Here is a 17,843-nt window from a genome sequence, read left to right on the forward strand (position 1 = left end):
ATTAACAGAATGCACTATCACATCACTTGATATCCTCTTCCTAGTACATCTGACTACCTAACTGCTATTCTGTTTTACCTGATTGCAACACCTTTAATTTATTCTTTTACTATTCTAGTGATTCAACTACAGTAAAAAGGTATGGGGAGGAATGCAGGTCCATGACTTGCCCAAGCCCTGAGCTACTCAGCAAGGTTAACTACGGAGGCGGGGAGTTTGTTTCATCTGACTACATTATCAACATATTTAGTTTTGCTGTGCCTTACCCTTTTAAAATCAATAGATCATTAATGGGTCATGTCCTACATTAACTTCCGCCCATCTTATTTTATGTTTTTTCCTTATTACTATAAACGTAAAACTTCATCAGAGGCAATATTCCAATTTGAACTTAGACCCATGGCAATAAGGTGGGAGATTTCCCAGTGCGCAGAAAGCTATGAGATGAAGACAATGATAGCCCTACCTCATACACATCCACACTGACACTACAGAACTGACTTTGTTATACTTAACAATATGCTACAAAATGATGATTGAAAAAGCATCAAAATCTCTTTACTTTCTCCTCGTACAAAGAAACTCCTTATCCATAACCTTTATATTTCATGCCTTCCTATCCAAACCCTTAACTTTCTAACTTAACGCTCTTTCTCACTGAGGTGCAAACAATAACACACAAGTGCTTCTGGGCAATTTAAGCTTAAGCAACAGGGTTTTTACTAGACCAAATTTAAAATTCAAAGTCAGAATTGACAGTCACAAAGTTAGCAAATGAGTAACAATAATATATATGTAATGTGTGTTATAATTTATGTGATTAGATAACCATATATTATATATTGTATTCCGTTCCATTACATACATTGTACTCTAACATACAACTCTTTCAAGTTAATCCTCTTTCAACAGTGTGATGACTTTTAATTTCAGCATTATTTTTTTTCATCTTAATATGAAAAGTCTGATTTAAAATGCATGCATGAAAACAGCTCCATGTAAAACAAAACAAGATAATTTTCTTGAAACCCTTCTATTTCCATTCTTTAGCTATCATTTTAACTGTGCAGTCTTATAGGGTTACCACTCATATTTAACAAATGAGGAGTGTCCCAAGGATACATGTGTATTCATACGACAATACGGATTGTTCAGGAACTTCCAGCAGTAGGGTAATACAATATACTATAAGAGTTCAATGTGGGTTAATTGCTCTGCAAAACGGGTATCTTTTTTTTTATGACTCAATCCCCTTTGGGAACATCAAACCTCCCCCTGTGCTGACAAAAACCATGCAAGCAGGAGGCCCACTTCATTAACAGGAAGAAAATCTACTAATTTTACATAACAAAAAAATAAAGAGAAACATATTTTGTCTTCAGTTCCATGGAAAATCAGACACACAAGGTGCGTGACAAGAAAATAGGGACCTAATTGTTTAGCGTCCTTATGAACCATTCACAACAGGTGGAAAGAAAGGCAAGGAAAATTGACGCAAAGGAGATGACAAATCCTAATACAGAAATCTTTCAGCATGCATGTAATGAAAAATGCTATTGCAGAGAAGAGTCTGGGAATGGCACAGAACCAAATCAGTGCCAAAAACTTCCGAATTCCTCACTTTATACAGGCAAGGAAGGGAACAGACTCTTGGCTCTATTACAAAAATTCCTGTATGATCTTGTGTTATCAGGATGAGGGACAGCTTTCTCTAATGCTGGATGATGCAAAACAGTACCAATAAGTGAATGGAAGAATAAAGTCAGAAATAATATACATTTAAAACTAAATTAGTAAAAATTACTGTTGAAATGATTTTAATTTAAGGGCAACAAACATATCCTGTTACTTGAGCTAATCTTTATGACCAAAGAAAGGCACAAAATACTGAATATGAAAAAAAAACTCAGGAAAAACAATCATGGAAGCAGCTATTCCAATGTAATGTGCTACCTCTTTTTTTTTTTGAGAATAAAAAGCCCCGTTGCAAATTCAACCCTATAGATAAAATAAATGTGAGTTTAAAAATTGGTAAACCCAATGATGTAAAGAACAAAGGGAGATGGTACTATATCAAGGCTAAGTTAAATGGGAGGTATATAGGTTGAAAGAATGAAATCCTTTAAAAAGCAAGTCTACTGGCACTAGTATCTAACTTTAGGTTTTAGGTTAAGTATTTGTTAAGTAAAGTATTCCTATCCCACAACATAGTTTAACAAACAAAGACAACCAAGGAATCTTAGCTTTTAAAAGAGAGATGCACTTGTGAGAGTCCTCTACGCAAAGAGGGATTGGCTATCCAAAATTATAAAATATTTTTTGGTTATGTATCTGTAGCAAATTACATAGAAAAACTCATACAGCATTTAAATGCCACTGACCAGTTTATCAGCACGTATTTTTTAAATATCCAACAGCAATTTCTTGAGACAAAGGCATCCTTCCTGACCACCACAGCATTTTTTAGCTAACACACTTTCTTAAGAGGGAAGGATGCAGAGGGGTAATTTTTACAAACACGTTGGTGACATTTATTTACAGAAGACTATTAACGTACTAGGATATTCTCATCACAATACGAGACAAAGACTACCATTTGAAGATTTTGTAATCCAACTACCTGTACACCTTCAAGTGAGGAAAACACAAGGTCCCTATTTGCAAATATCGTCCAAACCAGCCCCCTTGCAGCTGGTTTTGACTACACAGCACAACTGCTTCCTCTGCCCAGCTGAGCCTAGATTATGAGACATGGCTAGCTAAAATAATATTAGAAGCAGTAAACAATTTTCATAGCTTTAAAGAAAATGGTCAATCAAGTTGAGCCAATAGCTGCAATAGCTACAGTTCGTGCGTATAGTCCAGTCATCACGGAATTATGATGGAAATACCTGAGAGGTCAGGCTTTAGACAGATATGCCTCATGATGGAATGAATACAACCACTGTGACTATATGGCGTATTTTGCGTGTGCTTTGTTAATTCCAAATTTCTGTCTCCAAACCACTTTTCAAACCACCCCTCCCCCCCCCCCCCCCCCAGCTTATCTGATTTCAATTTGTTTCTTAAAAAACATGGTCTAAACAGAGAATACAAGAGATCACTGAGGTGCATGGAATGACTAAACAGGAGGCCGCTGTGTTTACGTAGAGTAAAACATCACAAGGATTTGAAAAAAAAACACCCACTAGGTACAAAATACAGTTTGTCAATCTCAGCTTGCTTGTGCCTCTGAACTGCCATCCCAATTTCCTGCAACTATAAGCTGCTCTTACTTTTCACTAACTCGTACCTGCATAAGCAGCACGTGTATTTAAACATAAAACATGAATTTTAAAAATAAAATCTGAGTCCTAATGCTCACTTGCCAAAATTAAAGCTGTGGCACAATGAATCTTGAAAAGCATAAAGAAAAACTAAAATGGCACCAACGACGTAAAGGATTTTCTTTTGCAAAGATTTTAACTGTTTGAAAATTGTTTACTCTAAACTGACATTTTATTTAAAAATCCCACTCAGCAATTATGAAAGCAATTTTCTCCCACATTTCATTCCCACTAAAATTCACCATATTTGTGTCAAACTCCTCCTAACAATGGCACAGGAACAGCTGCCTTTGTTCTTCTTAAATACTAGGGAAACAGGATCCACAATGGCATTTTATGTACAATATATCACATGCTGGCTTAGTAATGTATAAATCACATCTTCTGCCAAATAAAACATTAAAACAAGATATTAGGTGCTGGTAAAGAATAAAATTGAACTGAATACCTAATTAATTTATTTTTAATGAAATGGTTGTGAAACTATTCCAGCTAATTAAAGCGTGCTAGAAATATTTCTTTATCAACCTCAGGTCTTGTGAGCCTAGTAAGTTCGTTTCCACAACTCAATACTTGCATCACCATACCAGATGCATCCTTAAAAATAATGGTTTCATTTTGAGTCATACAACCTCAGGCATTCTTTGAGAAGAGGAGACAACGAAAGTGGAACTGCTTCTGGAAAGTTTAACCTGGTCAGGTGCTATTGGGATAAATATCTTTGAAGAAATACACAAGGTTTCTGACATTTCTTTCTGACTTACAGAAAGAATTTCCCTTGAAGCAAAAAACAAAACAAAATAAGAGGGAAGCCTCTATCTTTGGTAAAAAATTTAAATTTTAGTTTAAGAAATAAAAAATTAAATGCTTTAAATGTAGTCTTATGATTAATTTAACGCTTTTAAATTGAAATCATAGAAGCAATATTGACTATTTTAAACTACACGATATTTAAGCAAATCTTTGCTTTACCAATTAGACTAATGCCATTTAATTTTAGATACTTACAGGTGAATTCACACTTTGCTTGTTACCTTAGGACATGTAAATGTATGCCAATGATAATAAAGTGTGTATGTTAATATGCAAAATGTCAAGACATGCCATCTGGAGAGCTAATGAACAATCAAGGGATTCCAAATTAAACTACAGAATTTTTCCTTAGAATCTTTAGGACAACACTGTCAAGTTCAATCTATTCACTTAGACTCCAGAATCAATTTTTCAAACTTTATGACAGGTCTAATAGTTTCCACCTGTTTCTCTTGCTTGACTTTTGACTGGCACGTTACCAGCCAGGGTGGAAATGTAGACAAAGACCCCTATTAGGCTCCGGCTGTTTCTCTACTGTGAGGTCACTCAGCCATTAAATTAGTTCCAGCCCACTTTCTCCTTCGATGTCTTAATTTTGGGGTATGAAGGTTTGGGGAAGTGAAAAGGAAGAGAGGCAAACATTTGACTTTCAGTTTGTGGGAGAGGTATAAGAAAACCTAAAATCACGGAAGTTAAATGCTACATTTATTTGTAATTTACTAACTAAATAATTTACTAAATCAATTCACTACTAATCCCATGGATTAAGTTCTTGAGGTGGCTGTGTCACATTTTCTGTCATCACAAACTTTGGAAAAATCTAAGAGATTCCATCCTGTAGCACTTGCTTATTGCAATATTTGATTACCTATACAAGGTATAATTTTTTTTTCTTCTGGGAATTACAACTGATCATTAAGAATTTATTTTTTGTGCAATGAAAGAAACTCTTTTTCTTGAGATACACTTTCATTTTGAACTGGCAAGTGACATACTACATATCCTAAACCTGACATATTACATACCTTAACACATTCATATTGGTTCTTATGGAAGTACATTAAAAACTGACAACTTCTTTCTTCAAAAAGAATAAATAAAATATCTAATAGATATTTGCCTCAATTTCTAGTGATTTATGACTTGTTATTATTTGTGAAATCTCAAGGTACTTTGCTGAACTGCAAATCACATGGACAACATTATTTTATCTATGACAACAGTGTATTTACAATATCATCAACCATCATATTTAATATTTTGAATTATTAAAACAAAAGACTTTCTACAAGAAATTTAATCACTCAAATTATAATCCGAGTAGGACCACCTTCCCTGTAAAAGCTGCTTAGAGAAAGAACTTCTGGTTTACATCTTATCTGAAAACCTACTACTTGAGTTGCATCACAACGGGGAAAATCTTGAAGACCCACATCTCCAAGCACTTCATCACATTTGGACTACTTACATAAGAAAGCAACCTGTGAGCTGAACACTCTGCTGGGACATCAGTTTAGAGATAAAAGAGTAAAGGTTCCAGATTCAGCGAAAAACCAAGACCCCTTCTCTCATCTCCCTTGCCTTCTGGATGATATAAGCGTAAATAAATTGGCCAGACATTATTCTATTTAGCTTGTGATATCTAAATAAATTCACAGACTTTGAATAATATACTTCATCTTACTGGGATATGTAGATACTGTTACTGAGAACTACCACCAAAGAACTGTCAGAAAGAAAAGTATTGACATATTAAATTATCACTTCTTCAGTTTCTTACCAGTAAGTCTGCTTTCAATCCTATGAGTTGAATATGATTTGAATACTACATGTAAATACTACAAATGCTTCAATAATAATAATAAAACACTTATTTTTGGGCTCTATTGAAATAGCATGTCTGTCTACGTCCAAAAGCCCTTGTCAAATCAGTCGTAGGACTAGGATGTAGATTTGGGGGAGGGGTGTGGCAAAACTGGATAGCTACGTTTTTTAATATGTGTGCACATGTACGTATGCATGCACAAAGAACAGTTTGGCTTTAAAGAAATTTTTATTTGATTTGAACTGTCTCTAAATTACAAAATTTTAGGGCAAATTATCATTTGTAAATTCTATCTATAAACACTATAAATACTTAATTTCAGGTAATTTTTAGTTATCAGAACAGTGTCAACTGTAAAATTACACTGATTTACTGTAATACTGTTCTAATGCATGCTCATTCACAGTTTTTGTGTATGTATATTTTAAAACAAATCACCTTTATTACCTGCAAGAAGGCATATTCTGTAACATATCAGCCTTACAATTTAGGCTCTCTAGCTGAGAAGTAAAGCTATTACTGCTAGTTAACTAATCAGTTACAATAACATTCAAGGCGATTTAACTGATGATGTTGATAAAAAGAAAATCCAGAACAAAATTACTGAGGTTATTTTCAACAGTAAAATTCACCTGCAATTTCTGCAGATAAATTAACACTGATACTCAAAAGTGGCTGTCAAGAAAAGTTAGAGCTGCAGGTAGAAACACACAGAAAAAATCTTTCCTGAAGAGGAACAGCTTCTTAAAGACAGTTTTTTCCATCAGACTATTTCATGTTCTGAAACATAACAGTATAGTCTTTGTACATAGACTCCAACCTAAGATTTACTAACTGTGATTTTCATATCACTTAATCCCATTCAAAACTCTAACAAACTACGTTCTCAAAGGTATCTCACAACTCATTCACAATGGTCATCTATGTGATGATGAAAGAACGTCTAACACAACCCTAACCGATGTTTAAGAAACACCAAAGAGCATTTTAGTGGAATATTCAGCGAAAGGACATTAAATGGAATGAGAGAAAACAGCAATGTTAAAATTCAGGCCCCAACCTACTTGGTATTACTGTTGTTATGTAACTAGCACAGAAAATAACTTGAGTTAGACAATGTATGTAATCTCCTAAATATGGACATTTAATACCTTAAACATTCCTGTGATAATGCTCGTGATTTGCAAGATTAACAATTAAAGTCAATTGCCAAGTAAGAAGCTGTCACACTAGGGTTTTGCACCCTTTATAGCATGGCATTTTATACACTATCAATTAATATTCTGTGAACACAAGGATCTCTCTTTTGTGTCCTATTTCATAGACGATCAGCATTTTTGACTTTGGGTATCTTGTAGGTGACAAATAAACAAAAGAGAAAAATGTTTCTTTCCAAACATTGTGAACATTTCTATAATTGTGAATTCCTATCAGAAATCTTACTCAAGATGGTATGGATCAATGTCTTACCCATCTAGAAGATTCATCGTTGTGGTGGTAACTTCAGTAAAGAGAAGAATCTTTCCAAGCTTCTTTGTTTGCAGATTCTGTTGATACGTCTCCAGGCTGAAATGTTCTGATGAGAAGTTTCCCATCTCAGTGATGACTGACATCAGAGATGGAGTTGTCTCCATTTTTGATTCACAAGATGAAACAAATTTAAGAGACACTTTGCTGGATTCTATTAATCCTTCAGCATTTACATTTTCCTCAAGCCATTTCAGGAATGTAAGATGGATTTCCTGTGGACAAGGGAAATAAGACATAGAAATATGGACCAACATACAGAAAGATACACAAACATTCTTCTGAGAATATTTACATTCAAGCAACCACCTCCTGCTTCAAAATGGGAAAAAATAACTTCATTTCTTTTTTGAAGATCAACTTCTGCTGCTTGTTCTACAATGGCCTGACCTGACTATTTGGTACACTCTTCTTAATCTTGAGACCATGCTCCTTTGTGGGTTAATTAGGCTTAAACTTGTGGTGGTTCTGTTAGATACCGAAACATGGAGTGCGTATTATGCACTTCTGTATTATGCAGGTTTTTCGGCATGCTAAGTTTCTCTGCTACAAGCCTCTCAACACACTGCTAAGACTTGATTTGAAGGATAAAGCAGCAGCTAAGAAAAACATTTACTGATTTCTCAGCGGAATACCTGTTAAAAGGGCTACCTTCAGCTAACAGAAGCTTCACAACTATTACCTTACTCCAAAGTGGCTGTTTAAAAAGCTAGCTAAAGCAGAAGCTTATAACACAAGAAGGCACATAACTAAGAAAACTTTATACCAGTGTACAAAATGGAGTTGTAAGTATGCTCCCTTGTCACAGCCAATGGCACAGCTGGTAGACATTTCGTTGCAAAATATTTTCAGTGATGTGAAATGCATGTATATGATACATAGATAAAATTTATTATATCTAATACAACTGATTTTACATATCTACATGCCAAACCTTTTATTTTCCTCTCCTTTATTTTAGGTTATTTAGAAATATGCTTTATTGAATGTGAAACGAAGAGATGAATTACTGTGATTATTACCTGTCTGGTAATGCCCGGAAACAACTGTTACACATTCATAGAACCCTTTCCCGAGATACGTAATGTGTTTTTGAGAGATTTGGTATGAAATTTTTGCCCTTTCTGTAGAAACTGCAAGTTAACAGCCCACAAACACAGATGCTGGGACTTCTTTTTGCTAAGTATGTAGCTTGCATTTTGAAGAGCTCTGCTCCTTTTAGAAACAGAGCAGTATCTATCACACATACATAATTTCTCAAATAAAAATTTAAACTGAATTAGATGGAAGCTAAACAGAAAAAAGAAGAGCTAAAAGTAAAAGCTAATGAATCACTGATTAAAGCTATCAATAATTTACATAGATTTGAACTGAAAGAACATTTTGGGAGCAAATGTATACGAAACACAAGAAGATACTAGAATATATGGACAAATGACTCCTTAAAACTTTAAAAGATGAGCACAGCAACCCAAATTGCACCTGAGGGCACAATTCTAAATCTGGCCCTCATAATTACAGTCTCATTTTCAGAATAATAGCTATTTCGAAAGATCTATATGAAACCACAAAAAAATGTATACTCCATTTCTACCAAACGTAATGTATTAGTGATTCTTGCCCTCACATTTTCTAAGAAAACATTTGTCCTTTAAATAAAAAACTTCTCTTAGATGCACAGTTTCTACCCAAGTATGTGCCCCTCCTTCCCATTACTGCAGGATCTGGGAACCTCAGTTCTGAGAGTTTCCTATACTAGTCTAAAGACTAGTTCTCTTGCCCTTGAATATGATGTCCCTGAGCTCCAGTCCAACTCTTTAAAACCCACAAACTGCAATTAAGAGCAAACTTCCTATAAATAGTTATCTATCTAAGGAATTACTCCAATTTTCCAAATCCCATTGTTGTAACTTAAAAATCAATGAGAAAAGTGGTCCTGTTTCTAACACCTTTCTATGGATTTTCCATACTCGGAAACTACACTTTCTCAAGTTTCACATGGACACTGTTTCTTGTGTGACATTCTTTGTGTGCTGAATGTCAGCAGACTTACTGGTTTGTAGCTCTGTAGTATGACATTTATCCTCTCAAGCATATTCTTTCAAGTGATTTTTCCCCCATAGTTTTTTAGTCATACTACATACTGAGCATAACATGAAGAAAGAAACATTCTTTTTCCGAATGCAATCAAGCACTAGCTTCTAGGACAAGACAATCTAAGAATGACTCAGTAGGTAAATTTTAGTTACAGATAAACTACTTCTCATTTCTGCATTTTGTAAAGCTCCGTTTAAACTCTTTGCATTTAACTTGTTGGCTAAAATATGCTTTAAATATTTTCTTCCTTCTTTTTTTGCATCATACATGATGATGTGGCATTAAAGGTTTTACGAGCACTTCTTTGAATTGATCTGCGTGAACCACTTGTATCTTCACTTCGTGTAACATCATAGCCTCAACAGACTGCTACTAAATTCTTTACACACTATCCTTCTTGTTTTACACACACACTAACTTATTAGCTGTAACTGATATTTAGAAAAATTATAGCTCTAGTTCTTGTAAGGGAGTATATCAAAACTGTGCTTAAGCAGAAAGTGTGTTTTCCTGTTGCTTTCTGAACACGGAATTTCATTTAGCATGATTGTCTGAACATGCAATTCCTAGACACAAAACCATAATTTTACCTCCAATAAGGATGGATTTACAGACTTACCGAAACAGGCATTAAGTTAAAAAGTAAAGATGCTTAAAGTACTGCTACATTTTAAGCAAAGAATGAAAGTGTTGTTACTATATATCAGAAAGTCCTGCATACTTTTGCCACAGCATACTTTCTGAAAAGACTGAAATAACTTATATTTATGTGTAATGTTACATTACTACAGATATGCCACACAATTCCTAACATTTATCCTATTGAGCATATACTTTCAAGTGATTTTTCCCCCACAGAGTTTTAGTTTATATAATTTCATTTTCTTGTTTCTAATGCATGTTGAATCATTTAAGATTTGTTATATTTGTATAATTATGAAACTAATTTTTTGCATAATGTATACATACTTTTTGAGCTGATCAAAAATATAAACACAAATACTAGATAATCAAAAGCAGCATTCGATTTTTAGAAATTTCTATAAGAAAAAAAGTTTACATTTTTAGCAAATTCTCAAGTCTTGTCCAAATACACACTAGGAAAGTTAGTTTTTACTTCATAAACTCAAAGTTACAGAAACATAGATGCTGAACCAATGTTTTATTGTCCCCACTGTTATACTGGCACAAAGAGAAGAACATTGTCCTGTAATGAAATAAATACATACAACAGTCAGGGCTAACCTTTGCCTCAACTCCATTGGAAAAGAATATAATCACGTCAGAAACAGAACTATGCAATTTGTTGCTAAGCTCAGGATGCAGCTTTGAATTCAAAACGGGGAACCTAACACCATTTACTGGCTGTAGGCAGAAAGCAAACCTATCCCCAGCTGCCTGCACCGTTCTGCAGCAACCTCTGGTGGCCATTTAAAAGTAAAGTGTTGGTTCCAAGAACTGCCTGGCCTTACATACCTCTGGGACCAGATCAGGTGTGTCAAGCAAGGCACGGAACAGAGACAAAAGGGAAGGGAACACCCAAGATCCTGGCCGTTGCTTACCCTGGCCTGTAGCTCATTATCAAAATCCTAAAACATGCAGGTACAAACTTTAAACGAGTATGCAAGCAAAAGAGCTGTAGCTGTCACTTATTCAGGCAACCACAACACTGTCTGCAGCTACTTACACATATAATCATGCTGCAGTCAATACTATGCATATTATCAGTAATATACTTCATGAGTATAGTAACTACATGTTTTAGGGTGGCCTAAATACATCTAAAATTGTTATTCATCATTACTGCATCATTTTTGGCAGGGAGAATGCGAGTCAAGACAAATTAATTGCTTATGTATGAAACCATTCTCTTCTCAAACCAATTTGATATGTACATTCTTCAAACAAAAGATACTGCCATCTCCTTTCTTAAAGGAACAATGAAATTTGACATTTTGGCTGAGCGACTAGATGGCAAGAGACTAAATCAGCTTTTCATGGTTAAAATAGTCAACTAGAAATTTAACATCTAGAACAGGAAAGATTTCTAGTCATAGCAAAAGCACAATGTATTTTCAACGCACTGTAAAAATCAACTATAAAAAGCAGAAAAGCAATAGGAGCCAGCCACCACTTCTCACTAAGAAATTCTCCCCACACGCTCCGAAGTGCAACCTGAATTCCACAGGGCAGGAGCATGGAAAGAAGCAGCATCTCACGGTGGTGACAGCCTCACTCATCTGGTACTGAGAGGCAAACATATGAAAAAGCAGAGTTTTGATTGCTGGACTCAAAGTGTCACTAACTGGAAAGTTGTTCTGAAGTGGGTAAGGAAATCTGGTGGATGTCTATTCACAAAATCCATAGAAATGAAGAGTTCAGCTACTGCATGCTATGTACCCTCAGCTCCTCCACCGATCAGCACAGAAGTTTATTAGGGTCACTGTATCAAGGGTTGGAGGTCTCATGCTGTAAGTTGTTGAACTAAAGTTTAAATGGTAATTGCGCTGTAAAGAAGGAAGAGTAAAAGCTGTATTTTGTTAATGATTTAACATCTGCTTTCTATGATTTTAAGAGTTTGGTCAGGTGTGTGAAGAAACTGCTACATAACAGTTCTCCTTTGCTGTTTAAAAATCTTTTTTTTTTCTTGGTAATCATTAGTTTCCTTTTCTCCTAATGCTTATTTAGCAGTTGAGATTGAACAAAAAGGAAAAAAGAGGCAGACATAAGATCAAAAACCAGCTGCATATGGACCCTCCTCTGCTGTAGTATAAAATAACAGAAAATTATAGCTCCTGACGGAGATGATTTTATTTGCACCTGGGCTCTATCAGCCAATGAGACATATACACAAAGCACATAAACTTTCAGTTAAAATGGTTACAAATAAACCTAAATCCAAGATTTTATTCTTATATTCTATTTAGATGTATCTTTTTTATTTCATTTTCTTATTCTTATATATATATATATTCATAGACAGACAGCTATATACTTCCCCCTCTCCCCCTCCCGACCCCATCAGGCATATTTGGGAGCTGCTCTTTTCTACCAAATTCTGTAACGATAAATCTTAAATTTTATATCAATGGAATTCTTTGTTGAGACAAAACTCCAGTCACAGCCTAAATTCATTTGGTTTTTATTAAAAACATGAAGGCGAAACTAAATGAAAGCTAAAAATATAATGCCATAAAATGAACAAACATTACACATCAGTTAGTTAGCTCTCTACTTTCTTGGAAGGAAAAATGAGACAAATTTAAATAGTGATGCTCTACCAGTGACACAATATTATGACTGTAGTATAATAATCTATTTTAGCTGTTGCGTGTAGAGAAAGTAAGGCCAAGTATTCCCTTTCTGAATACATAGCTGGGACATCTAACTATTTTTCTTCTTCCTTTTCATAAAATCTAATTCTTTCCAATGAACTGCCTCTGGTTTTGCTTCACTGTACTTTAAGAAGTCTGCAGTTAATGTATTGATTGATTTATTATTAATTGATGTATCGATTAAATCACATACGGCTATATGTTTATTAACTCCACACAAATGGATATTACGCAGGCACAAAGTACTGATCTTTTAGAGGAGAACACGAATAGCTCATTTTGAGCACAAGCACCTTAATAGACACCACACCTTCATATGTCTAACCTGCTTTTTTCTGAATTGGCCATTTTCAAATGAGTATTACTTGTTTCAGGTATGATCTTAAATATACATATTGCACAGGAATTCTTCTATAATAGCACTGATAGAAAAGAAAACATTTTAATAAAGAGAGCACAGCACTTGGAATCTGATTTCAAATTTAGAATATGAAAATAAATACACACATGCATATGTATACGCAGAAAGTATATCCTCCTTCTGTTACACAGCTTTGCTCAACAGGCATACAAGTTTAAAGGTGTTAAATTAGCCACTGGAGAGCTTCCATAGCATCTCTTGAATCCAATAGAAACAAACTGAAGTCCAACGTGGTAGTAAGCCGTAGGCTGGCGCCAGCAAAAAGCACACCTACAGTGGCAACCCCAGCCCAGAATGCTAGCAACTTAGGAGGCCAGCAGCAGGAAAAGTCAGCTATTAGCACAAGAGGGCACGGTCTTGGCAGACATTTCTGACTAATGAGGCACACAAAATGCTTTTCTGTTGCTGTCTATGTTTTTACTTCCTGTAATAATGGCATACATTGAGATCTGAAGCAGATGACAGTTTCATAATGCTAGCATAAACCCATTTTAAAATTATGTTCATACTTTGTCAATATAGAAAAATGTTAAACACATATTAAATTGCACCAAAAAATCCTACTCTAATACAGATGATGGAGAATGTGAAGCTATATAATAACCTCATTGCTTTCATACCCTAGCACGCACATATTACCTTACACTGAAGTTTTGTAAAGTATTTCATGAACACTAAGCTGAATTCATTGACAGGTATTATTTTCTTTATCTTCCTCTCTCTTTAGGGAAAGAGTGACAAAAGTAAAAATAACTTCTTGACAGCTCAGATGAGGAAAGAAAAAGGTAATCTCTAGGTGATCGTGGCCTAGGCAGAGGAACTGAAAGAGGCCCAAAAAGAGGCCTGCTGTAACCTCTTCCACAGAAACACCCACAAAGATGGGAGAAAGGCCACTCTCTGCTCCCAGCAGTACTGGCAAGGAAATTGTAGTGGCTATCTTTCACTTGTTCACCAGGGCTTAAGAAAGCTGTATATACCAGATTTGTGTTTGTGTGCCAAAGCCAGGCCATCTCTCTGTCTCTCTCTCCCATCAAGCAATCAGGCTAAGAAATTTCATAAGATTGTCATAATCAGTGGTTCAATACTTCTCACATGTCGTTAACACTTAATAAATGTTACCAAACTACATGTCAATGCTTGCAGGCTTGAATAGTTGCCCTTTCACATTTATATAAGTGTAAGCCTGAAGATAGATTTTGTAGTACCGGAAACAAAAAGAATAAACAAAACTGCAAAGCACAAAGGGTATTTAAAAAACGAACATTCAAAATCCAATTTGAAATATACGAAGTACTCAATTGAATCCATTTTCAGGAAGTATATAAAACATTTCTCCTAGTACTAACTGCTTATAATTCATGTCAAAGTTCAGTCCTTGTTCAAGGGAACAGATAAAAATTGAACAAGCTAAACAGTCTCCGTCCACAGCCACACTAGCTGATTTTAATCCTTCTTCAGATTACTTGTAACATTTTCATTTCTTTAGCATTTTTTTAATAGGAAAACATATCGTAGAATGGGGTCACTAATCTAGGCTAAATCAGGGGAGAATCTATGTATCTGAGTCTATCCATCCAGCAGGCAGAGAGCCATTATTTTCACAGTTCTGTGTTTAGTTCCTAGTATAAAAATTTCAGAAAGGAGAGAAATCCCCAGTTCTCCACTCCCTCCTTTCCCCATCCCCCAAAGAACTTCATAAAGATTTTATTGTAGTGCCAAGGTGCATTCTCATTTCATGTTCTCATGAACTTCTGTAGTTACTTGGCTGATATTTGCTATGCATTCTCAAGATACTACATAACTAGGAAATCTGTTTCAGTTTTTTAATAATCTTTTTTATATTTCCTAAACCCAGATACTATGTAAAACATGAGTCAATTGTGTACAATTTGGAAGGGCATTTAGAAAGATGGCAGGGATTCATAACTGTGTAATTCACAACCAACTGGATTTTTAGGAGTCTCCAGTGGTTCAGATAGTTAGTTTGCTATATACTTCGACGAGGGAGAAACAAAGCTAATCACTTCTAAAAGACACAGATAAGAAACTTTGTCTTTTGCCCTTTTCAGTGTGTTTTTAAAAATAATTATTCCTTTAAATAACCAGTTATACAGTATATCATCTCAGCAAGGGAGTAGAAATAGTTACTTATCCAAGTGGGGCCATTTTGACCACTGATGTTTGCAACACCTAGTCCAAAACCTGGGGAAGACTTAAAAAACGTCTTGTGCAAGATTTGTAAGGAACTTTTGTAACTGTTACATTGCTTTGAACAAGAACTATCTATTTGAATCCAAAATTAAATTTATCTTTAAAGACCACTGTATGTAGGCAGAAAATTAATTTACTCAATGAGCTGCAGTAAATTCTAAAAACAGGTTGCAGGCCTAGGTCAGAAGTCACCAGATAACGAAAAATATATCAGATGTTACCTTCTGTATAGAAGAGAATGCTGTCAATCAGGCTATAAAACAAGGTAATAACAAGATAATAGGAAATCAACATGTCAAATTGTTTTTCTACTTCAATATTTGTTGTTTTCAACAGTGTTGCTCCTAGGTATTGGGCTGCTAGAAGGCATGTACTACCATTCACATGTACAAAACAAGGAAATAAGACAACTTTTTCTTAGTGCTAAAAAGTATTTAAATTTTTTTAAAGGATGGAACAATTTCTTAGAGGTACAAAAAACAGTGAATACATCTTGTCCTCAGGAGAATCCATTTATTTCGATTCCTCGGTTTCAATATCGAAGTACTACCGTTTCTGGTCCCTTGCCACGGAGCAGCCTGTGTAGCTGCAGGACAGCACTAGCTGCGGAAGGCCCATTGCCCTATCCTCAATACAAACGGGAACGGAGCAGAGGAACCAGGAGGGCAGCAGAGCGACGCTGTAAGGTGCATCCTGGCTTTTGCTTTTCTTACTCAGCTGCAACAGAACAGTCTGGAAGCAATCTTCCCAGCAGCTGCTCTCATCAACAAACTGTTTATTGTAAGAAAGTGGCTGGGTCAAAGGCTAAATGTCATCCAGAACTGAAAGTGTATCTTAAAAAAAAAAAAATCACAAAAACTGAAGCCATGCATATGAAAAAAGCACATTACATATGAAAGGAAACCATATTCCATTCCAAAAGGCCAAAAGTCTACTTAATCAAAAACTTCTTAATTTCATGAAGCAGTATTTTATAATGTTGAACTAATTTACTCTGGCTTGTGCTGATTTTGAGACCTGTGCAAGGTTTCTAGTAAAAACAGAAGTTACTTAAAATTCAGTCTGTGTTTTATGGTTGAAAAAATATTTTAACAAAAACATTCTAAAATATTTTATTAACATTTATTAACACTGAACAATAAGTTCGCTCACTATTCATATACAACAGCAACAATGAGATAAGTATTCCCCTAGAAAATTACAAATGCAACAAAGTGACGTGTTATGCACATAACTTGAAAAAACAGGTTTAAGTTCAGTATCAGCTTTACAAAAAGAAATGAAGTTTTAAGATACAGGTAGTGAAGTATGATGACATACTGAATACTTGGATGTTAAATCCTTCACCAAACACTTGCCAAGTTGGTTTCAAATCTTATTAGAAAATTTTTGAATGCAATAGCACATATTCAGATGTTAAAACCTCTTCTAGAATCCACAGTTCTGTCAAAAATCACTAAAGGATTAGACTTAAACATGTTTTAAGACAAGCAAAATTGTAATTGTATGCTAGCATTTCACTACATTTAAGCACAAGAACACACACAAAAAAAAGAGAAACAAAGAATATAGGCATAAAAAGATCCTCATATTTTGCATAATTCTGTAACACACATAATAAAGTTTTAAAGATCACTTTTAAAAGATACTAAAAATTATAGGGCAAAATCGAATTTAGTAGTTTGTAGCTCTTCATCTCATAAATTAAATAGCATATGACCACCTAGGCAACGTAGACTGGTTTCAGAATATAACAGTAATTGGGGTACATTTGCTGCAACAGACCATAAAGCTGACTTTGAGGGTAAAGGATCAATAAGAACAAGGTCTACCTTTGACATAACATCACTACATAACACTTCACAAAAACGAGCATTGCAATGAAAGGCCTGATAAATCAGAGGACTAGTAGGTGTTGATTTATCCTACCAGAAAAAGGCGTGATAAATTACATTTTGACCATTTAATTCTTTGTGACACCTACTTCGTAACAAAACTGTTGTGGTTTTCTTTTTGAAGAAAAGTATATAGCAAATTGAGCATACGTGCAACCATGCTAAAAATAAGTACAGAGAAACTATGCAGAAGGGAAAAGACACTCCACTTTTGCACTAAAATCTGAACATTATGACATTATGCATATTAGTCTAAAAGTTTTTTTTTTTTTTTTTTTTTTTTTTTTTTAAGACCTAAGTCACATTTAGAAGAATGAATTAAGGTATAAATCTAACCCTAAATGCTGTATGCATTTATTTTAAATTGCTCTCAAAAGTATTCAGTATCGACTA

The 17,843-nt window shown here is 34.8% G+C and overlaps 1 protein-coding gene across 3 annotated transcripts in view; it reads right to left on the reverse strand.

The window, feature by feature from the left end:
• The window catches only part of HLCS (holocarboxylase synthetase), a 126,824-nt gene that overhangs the window by 75,604 nt on the left and 33,377 nt on the right, over positions 1 to 17,843 (reverse strand). For all 3 annotated transcript variants that reach the window (XM_066978663.1, XM_066978669.1, XM_013181287.3), the window contains one exon: positions 7,435 to 7,706. In XM_066978663.1, coding sequence (XP_066834764.1) covers positions 7,435 to 7,706 — 272 coding nt within the window. The remainder of the gene's footprint in view (positions 1 to 7,434; positions 7,707 to 17,843) is intronic.

This window comes from Anser cygnoides, chromosome 1, assembly GCF_040182565.1.
Source record: "Anser cygnoides isolate HZ-2024a breed goose chromosome 1, Taihu_goose_T2T_genome, whole genome shotgun sequence".
NCBI classification, from domain to species: Eukaryota; Metazoa; Chordata; class Aves; order Anseriformes; family Anatidae; genus Anser; species Anser cygnoides.